Here is a 9,103-nt window from a genome sequence, read left to right as displayed (position 1 = left end):
AAAAAAAAAAAAAAAAAAAAAAAAATTCTATGCTCTAAAACCTATTCTGTCTGACATTAGTATACCCACTCCAATATCCTTTGATGTATATATAGTATATCTTTTGCATTCTTGGATATTTTTCCTTCTCTGTGTCTTCATTTGTAAAGACCATTCCTTGTGAACATATAGAAATAGAAATTTCATCAAATGAAGAAGCATTTTTATTTGGCACGTTAGACCATTCATGTTTAATAGGATTTAAATTTTCATGTTGCTGTTTTCTACATACCCCACTGCTTAATGTTTCTCTTTTCATCCTTGCCTTAGTTTTAAATTTTATTTTTCAGGTTTACACTCGTGGTGCGTGCTTAACTTTCACAGATAGTACACCACTTGCGGTAAGAACCGAGAGGGAGCTGGATGTAGCTGAGAAGTAGAGAACTTTCTTGGCTCGACCGAGGCCTTAGGTTTCTCCCCAGCACCACAGAAAAGGGGCAAAGGAGAATGTCACAAACATGTTGTTTCCGTCCTCACCTTTGTCCCAGTGGTGTCTTGCGTTTTACTTCCCTCTGTCAAGAATCCCTAACTCATTGTCATTTTAAAAATGCAGCCAGTTATGTTAGGGCTTTGAGAGAAATGTTTGATACTGAGCACTGTCTTCAGCATTTCCAGTGTTCTTCATTCGATTTGTGAAGCCAGGTCTCCCAGTGGTGTCATCTCCTTTTTCATAAAGAGCTTTGAAAAATCTCCAGCATCCACCGTTTACCATTAATGTAAGTTTTCTGTCCTTTTATTCTTCTGGTGTAAGTCTTTTTTTTTCTCTTGCTGTTTTGAATAAATTTAAATTACAAGGTCCCTTGGCATAGTCATCTTATTTTTTTCTCTGCTTGGTGTTCATTGTGATTCTTGGATCTGTGGGTGTAGAGACTTCATCAAATTTGACATATTTTTTACTCTTATTCAAGGATTCCTTCAGCTTCTCCATGCCTCCCTTCCTCTTCTGTGATTCCAGTTACACTTATGTCAGGTTGCTAAGGTTGTCCATAGCTTGCCAGGACTCCATTTCCATTTCTGGTCCTTTCTTCTCTGAGTTTCATCTTGTGTTCTACTTTTGTGCCTTCAATTCATTGATATTTTCTTTTTGGTACCTTAGCTGTTGTTTCCCATCTCGTACACTACGTTCACTTGGGACATATTACTGTATTCTTTGTGCCTACAAGTTAGATTTAGACCCTTCCCTCCTGCTCTTTCCCTGTCTCAAGCATGCCCTCTTCTGACTTTTTGAACATGATATTAAATAGCTGTCTAACATGTCCTTATCACTAACTCTCGTATGCATGTCATTTCTATGTCTGATTATATTGACTGATTTTCTTCTTGGTTATGCCTTGAAAGTAATTTTAGATCGGACACAAAACACTGAATTTTACATTGTCAATTGCTGAATTTTTCACTTTTTTCTCTTTTATATTTCTCATTTGCTTTATTCTGGAATGCAGTTATGATAGCTGGAAACAGTGTGGTCATTCTAAAGCTTGGTTTTAAGTTTTAGGACAAGTCCAGAAGAGCCTTTAGTCTAGTTTCAACTTAGCGCCACTTTAGAGAGCTCTGCTTGTTTTGTTTAGTTAGAGGCATCTCCACTCTGATTGGTGAGAGCATGATTTTTACCTGGCATTGTTGCTCTCTGCTGGTTATTTCCTTGGCCTTGGTAGTTTCATTACTCTCATGTGCTATCAGCCAAAGCTTTTCAGGGACACCCTCCTGCAGATTTGCATTGTTCTCCGCAGTCCTCTCCTCTCTGGTACATTGTTCTGTGTATTCTGGTTTTCTTAACTCAGGGAGTCTTCTGTTCCCAGTTTACATTCCCTCTTCAGGACTTTGGCCTGGAAATTGTTTCCAGGAATTATGTTAGGGCAATTATAGGACTTGCTTCATCCTTTTCTCTTTTAGGGTTTGTGCTCTGTGCACCTATTGTCTAAAAACTACTGTTTCATATATTTTTTCAAATGTTCTAGTTGTTTTAGCTGAAAAAGTAAATCGCATGCTTGGTTGGAAGTGGGAGTTGAGCAGGAGTTTGTATTGCCTTTTTCATTATGTGGATTAAATTTATTTGGAAAAACATGTAACTTTTTGTTTTTTGCTTTGCGGGGTATTCCTCAATCTTGAACTCAACGGCTGAGAATCAATGGTCTGAATTCAGTGAGCTCTTTAGATACCATCAGGAAATAATATTCAAACCAAACATGTGCCTTACAAATCCCAGGGAAGTTGGGCTGGCAGATACGGTTTCAGGATTAATAATCCAGTTTTCTCTGAGGTGGAAGAGAGTGCATACATTCCCACTTAACAGTTTGCAATTCTGTAATTAAATACTTTTTTTGTGTAAATGAAAGCCCACACATCAATCATTGATAAGAAATTTTACTATATGCCTAATTTTTATGTATGTGAACTAATTATAAAATGAAAATTTATAAATGAGTAAAATTCTAAGTTCTACTTCCCCAATTTTTCAGAATAAATTTAGTTTTCTTTGTTTCTGTTGGAATTGAAACTTAATTTAAAAAACTTAATAGAGTTTAATATCTTTTAATGTCAGTATGCAAAGCTTACTCTTTTAAATAGCTGCATTTTATTCTGTTTTCTGAAGTGTGGCCTGACAAATATCTAAGAGGTAATTTTATTAGAAAACTGGCTGTATGTTTTATTTATTATTAGATGCAGGCTAGAGGTAACTTATTTTCAAACTACAATTGTCATCTTCAATAAATGAATCAGAACTATACCAATAGTCACTATATAATGTCATGTCATCATAACCATCGAGCAAATATCACTCAAAAGTTGTGAGAGTGTCACAGAATTTGGTCGAAACTGTTTCCCCTAATGAATGAGATGAGTATTGGAGTAATAACTTTTGCGTGTGTTTAATTTTAGGCTAAATTAAAGTACTTCAGATTCTTTCTTTTTTGCCTTCTCTTTTTCCTTTCTTTTCCTCTCCTTCCCCTCTCCCTCCCCTCCCCTCCCTTCATCCTCTCTTCTCTCTCCCTTTTCCATCTCCCACCTCTCTCCACCACTCTTTCTATACTGGGGATGGACTCCAGGGAGCACTGAGCTACATCCCCCAACCCTTTAAAAGGAATTTCATTTATTTACTTTTTATTTTAAGAGAGGGTCTTAAATTGCAGCTCTCCTGCCTCAGTAGGCAGAGTAGTTGGGATTGCAGGTGTGTGCCACCATGCCTGGCCCCTAATTATTTCTTGCAGAAAATTTTTGCATGTACATAGTTCATAAACACATCTACAAGCACTGAAGTTAGAGTCTCTAATTCAGCTTAATGACTATAGTAAGTAATTAACTGTTCAAAAATGGATGCCGATTCTACCATCAGCCTGTTTGGTTCTCAAAGTTATGCTCGGCACTCATTTGGTAACTCAGTTGTATGTCATAGAGTGTAGTTATGATCTTAGTGCTACCTACCCCAAATTATAGAGAAAAACAACAAAGGTGATGCATTACTGTTGGGCCTTGATTTTCAGTATTCCTTGTGGATATCCAGCACTGGAAATGTGGCTAGTGTCTCGTGTTGAAATCATGCTATTTTAGGCACACTGGGTTAAATGAAATATTTAAAGTTAATTTTACCAGTTTTTATACTTCTAAAAAGGGACAATTAGAAAATTTCAAATTATAGCTGTAACTCACATTCTATTCTATTGGACAAAGCTGATCTAGATATCAGAAAACTCAATTCTTAAATGATGCAGATAGCTGATGACCTATCTACAAATCTGCTTTGATTGTGTTATGGTATTTGGTCATGGGTTCAAAACGAGAGCAATATCTGACCTACGAAACTCCATATATTCAATGTAAGTTGAAATCTTTATTCATAACCTTATATATGGCATCTCCTCTATCCATGAACCTCAGAGGACGTGTATTTATGGCTCCACACCAAGACTATGTGTAAGTTTCCTCAGCGACTTATTTGCTATTGTCCATGGACAATTAACTTGGAGGATATGTGAGTTTTAAAGAATTATAGGAAGAATCATGCTTTTGCCAGCTGGCTGCTTTCTAGTAGCTCCAATTTGCACAGCACCATAAAGCATGTTCTTTATATGCACCCTCATGTGTAGCATTACCTGACTTTTCTATTACCATTCCACATTTTCTTTAATAGCTTCATCACAAAATATCCTACTGCATTAGAACATGATCATTCATAAATACTAAACAATGTGATACACAGTGAATCATCAGAAGATTAAAAAACTTGCTAGGAGGCAGAAAGTGCTCATTGGGTTTGCTTCACTTATTCAGGCAGTGTGAAAACCAGTGAAAGGTGAGTGGGCCTTTTGGCAGAGCATCTTGGTTTCAGCCCTCCTTCCTATCTGCCTCAACTTTCTGGGCCTGACTTTTCTCTTTCATAAAACTAGGACAATACTACTTATTTCACAGGGACCTTGTGAATCACCAATTCAATGGTAATTGTGGAAAATGTAGAACAGGACCTGGTATGTCGTAAATCCACAGAGCATATTATTATTATTAAGAGTATTTTTGTTTTTATCATTATAGTGTTTTAAATGTCTTGATTAAATTTTTTAAAACTAAGACTATGCAACCCTTTATTTTACCTGTATTTTAGATGATATAGTCTTGTTTTCTAAAAAGTTAGGGTGTTGCAATTGTTAATATAACAGACACACATACTTTTCAATTTCTAAAATTACTTTCCTCAACCACAATATATTGTATGGCATTGCTTAAGATACCAAACCTTGTTCTGCAACTGAATAACCATTCAACAAATAAACCTAACATTCACAAAAATACGTTTATCTAAAATTTCTCTGGCAACTAATCCTAAGAAATATTGTTGGCATATTTCCCTTTCAATATTTTTAAGCATATATGAAATGCCAGGGCTGTACCCTAATATCTCTTACTGTGTGCTATATTATCTATAGAAATCTAAATGAGAGGCAGGAACTCAAAACGAACAAATATTAAACCAGTAAATGTACATGTTGGCTGCAGTTTTCCTTGATGACAATATCCTGTTTGTGAATATCCTTCCTCTTATCCATGAAATGCATCTAAAAGGGAAAATTATCATTTTTCCTTATCTCCTCCACTATGTGACTTCCCAAATCTTGGACTCTTCTACATTCTTCAGGTGTCTCTAATATATATACACCACATCTTCTGGTGTTTCCTGGTGATTTTAAATCTTCTTCATGTAAACTGTAAGATCTATGTAAAAGTGTGTGTGTGTGTGTGTGTGTGTGCGCGCGTGTGTGATGTAATGTATAAGCATGTGAAAACAGATCACTGGGATAAAAGTAATGCAACAGATGAAGGGAAGTGTGAGCTTTCTGAGAGTATGCAGGATTGCTTAGTCAGATGAAAAATATGAATAAAATCTCCTAACACTAATCATAAAACTGCCTGAAATTATATATCACAGCAATGAGAATTTTAGCATAAAATATTATTATACCACAATGATTTTAGAATATTCTGGACTTTCTTTAAATCTAAGTTCACTAAAAGGGTTATTGCTTTCCTCAGTTGAATTCTTGCCTGCAATCAGTCAGCAAAGTAGATAAGAAATAGGAAAAAAAATGACTCTGTCATCTTACTATTCATCTTACACTTGTCAAGAACAGATTGCTGAGGAGAGTCAGACACATAACTAGACTTTACATTAACAATGTTATAAAGACTTCAGAGCATACAGGTATAATATTATGAGCACTGAATAAAATGGAAAGTAGTCCACGAAGAATAGGAACCTCCAAAAACTAAATTCTGATTATTAATCTCAATGAAAATCAGGAAGGTACTTCAAGAGAACTAGTGGCACTTATGACATTAAATATTCCCATTTTCAAGGAGACAACAGGAAGCTTTATAGCAGTAAGTCTTGTGACAATTCCCATAGAGTTGCAGAAAGAATTCGTTGTTTGTAGCAAGGCAGAGGTTGCATAAGTCCGTTTGGAGTCTCAGTCACCACAAATGAACATCAGTTAAAAAAGAAGTTTGTTGAGGTTCACTGGGAGATATTTTTTGGCATAACAATTTTCATCTTGATGCTAGCAAAGCCCCTCATTAAATCCTTACTGACAAATTAAGGAAATCTGAATGATTAATGGGTCTATTTTGGGTAACTGAAGACTCGAAAAGGTATTGTCAGCCTTCGGAGAGGTATCTGGTAGCCTCCCTGCAGTGTGAAGTACTTGCCCTTCAGTGGTAGATGTGGATATAAAAGACACTCATTAGATTTGCAAATGACACATAGCTGGGAAGAATGGCTGAGAGTGTATGAATAATTCATAATTGAAAACTATTTCCATAAATTAACGATGGGCTGAGAAAAAAATAATCAGCTACATAATTAAAGATGGGAGAGGCCAATCTTAGACCTAGCATACACAGGAATTTCACTGTGAACCAAAAGTGGGACATGGCTACCCAAACAATAATGAAAACTTAGGCTGCTGGGGTAAAAGCATTGCACCAAGTATCAAAGAAAGAAGTTATTAGGTTCATGGGCTGTTTAAACCATATCTGGAATATTTCCTTAAAAGGGGAAAAAGAAAGATAGGAAATATTAAATAACTACAACCTCCATAGAAGGGTGGTGGATTCAGTGAAAATCCTGCAAATCAGCTGGGCATGGTGGTGCACACCTGTGATCCCAGCACTCAGGAGGCTGAAACAGGAGGATCACCAACGCCATGCCTAAGGCCAGCCTGGGCTACATAGTTCAAGGCCAGCCTAAACTTCATAATGAGACCCTGTCTCAAAAAAGATCGGATAATAAAGCAGACCGACCATACATTAATATGAAGCAACTCTCAGCATTTTTCAGCAGACTGAAATTATTCAGGATATTCTTTGATTAGGAATGGCTAAGATCTACCAAATTAATCAATATTGATTTAAATAAATTATAATTGTTCTTATAACTTTTTAAATAAAAAATTGCCCAGATGCTGTATAACTTTTAAATTTATGAATGAACAATACAGCTATCTAATAACACATCTTAACATTCAAATTCAGTATTGTACAGAATAGAAAACCTATGCCGCAGTGGTGAACGTTTCAGAGACCGAGTGCCCAAACTGCAACCCAAAACCCACTTATTTATTGCAAAGTGCCAACACTGCAATTAAACCTGAATTCTGAGGTTTTGTTTAGAAACAACAACTCACATCTTTTGTCTTAAAAGAAAAGCACCCATGCCGTAGGTTTGCCACCGCTGTATGAGGGTGTTACAAAAAGGAGGAACTTCATTTTATGATGTACAGGAACTCTAAACGAAATGTTGGTTCACGAATAATATAATGAACCACACTATAGTTTATTTTACATTCCTTTTTCCAATGTCTACTAGATTTTGAGAAGACAATGTAAATACAATATAATTATTGCTCTGGTTAAAACCTGCTACTCACTTAGGCTGAAAATGGAAGTTGTTGTTATGTCTCCCAAAAGCAATTATTAGTAAAAGTAATCGACTATTTGATTTGAAAGGGACCTTAGAGATTACTTAATTCACTTAGTTTTACAAGTGAGAAAACAAATCAAAATGCATTTAAGACCTCTGAAACAACTGGCTGTGGATCCAGATTTTTAGCCCAGTGTTCTTTTAAAGTGTTTCTTACTAGCATAAGGAAAAAAATAAAGTTAAATAGCAGGAAACGTTTTAAGTTCTAGGAAGCAAGAGATTTTCTCCACTAATTACCTTCTTTCCTCCCCACAGATTTAATGAAGTTCTAAGAAGTAATACACAGGAGTGTATGGTTATCTTTTTGAGAATGGGAACTATTAGGAGCCCTAACAACTATGTAAAAAATTTAACTCAATTACATATTTTTGGATCTCTACCCGGATATGCAACCTTTCTCTCTCCCATTTAGGCACTAGACCTGAAAAAGTTCTAAAAATTCCTGTATCTAGTCCCTCTGCTTCGTTTCATCAATCAAAAAAACGGAGATGCAGAAACAAATGTGAATTTATATTTCACAATAATCTCGAGGGGAAGGAAAAAGTACTGTACCTTTAGAGAGGAAGCAGTAACACAGTTAGGACAACACTGAACTCCTGAAACCAAACATCAAGTCTTCTAACAGAGGAAAATACAGTTGTGATTTTCCCTTTTGATATTTCACTTTAGGTTGTAAACCACATAACGTGTTAATAGCAGGATAAGTGTAACCTAATGACAGCACTGGAAAGCTTTTGTGTGAAAGTGAAGTGCTAAACACCTAGATTTTTTTTTTTGATGACTTTTCTAAGAAGTTTTCATTAAGGCTATATTTCATTGAGACAAAACGTGTTATTTTCAAAAATCCTATGATACATATGCTTAGTTAATCTGGAAATAGAATCATTATCAGTCCCCGATTCTGTTTCAAGGGATGAGAATCTTTGCTTACCCACATACCTAGGAGGCTGGGAAGGCTCCAAGTCCCTGGGTATGAGGTTATAAATGCTCTCAGACAAGCACGTTGGATCCATGACCAGCGAATGACTCCTTAAAAACTGCAACCCTCAACTTCTTTTTCTTACTGTAGAGTACTGGTAACGCTGCCCCTTTCTCTGATGTTTCCCCTTTCTTTTTTGCACCCTTGCCCTGTCTAGGAACTCAGGTGTCTCTCTTTCGTGTAATCCCCCTTTGACTCCTCCTTAGCAGTCTCTCTCAAGAAAAACGCGGTTTTTCTTCCTTCTGGATTGCTCGGAGTCGCGGACCGCGCGGTTGCTATGGAAACAGTTACTAGGCGACGGGAAAGTGGATGGCGGCCTGGCCAGCTAGGTGTCCTCTCATCCTTTCTGCAATACTTTGTCTTGACGAGAAATTCATAGGGATACCCCTGTACGTTTGGAAATAAAGAGGTGGAAATTACGTTCCCTAAAACATTTTGCTTTTTTCTCTGCACATTAGGAGAGAGACGATCTACCAGCCAAAGGGAGGCCAGTGCGCAGGCGCCCCACCACCACGGCGCAGGCCCAATCCCGACCCGCGGGTCTACGAGGGGCTGTGACCACGCTGACGCTAAGGCAAGGCCCGCGCCCTGAGCGCTGAGAAAGGGAGGAGCCCGAG

The 9,103-nt window shown here is 37.0% G+C and overlaps 1 protein-coding gene across 1 annotated transcript in view; it reads right to left on the bottom strand.

The window, feature by feature from the left end:
* The window catches only part of Enkur (enkurin, TRPC channel interacting protein), a 32,514-nt gene extending 23,520 nt beyond the window's left edge, over positions 1–8,994 (bottom strand). Inside the window, exon 1 of the mRNA XM_010619806.1 lies at positions 8,447–8,994. Coding sequence (XP_010618108.1) covers positions 8,447–8,520 — 74 coding nt within the window. The 5' untranslated portion in view covers positions 8,521–8,994. The remainder of the gene's footprint in view (positions 1–8,446) is intronic.
* Positions 8,995–9,103: the final 109 nt, after the last annotated feature.

Source organism: Fukomys damarensis, unplaced genomic scaffold (genome assembly GCF_012274545.1).
Source record: "Fukomys damarensis isolate Sample0158 unplaced genomic scaffold, DMR_v1.0_HiC HiC_scaffold_37, whole genome shotgun sequence".
NCBI lineage: Eukaryota > Metazoa > Chordata > Mammalia > Rodentia > Bathyergidae > Fukomys > Fukomys damarensis.
The sequence above is the reverse complement of the archived record's forward strand: the minus strand, read 5'-3'. Positions and strand labels throughout refer to the sequence as shown.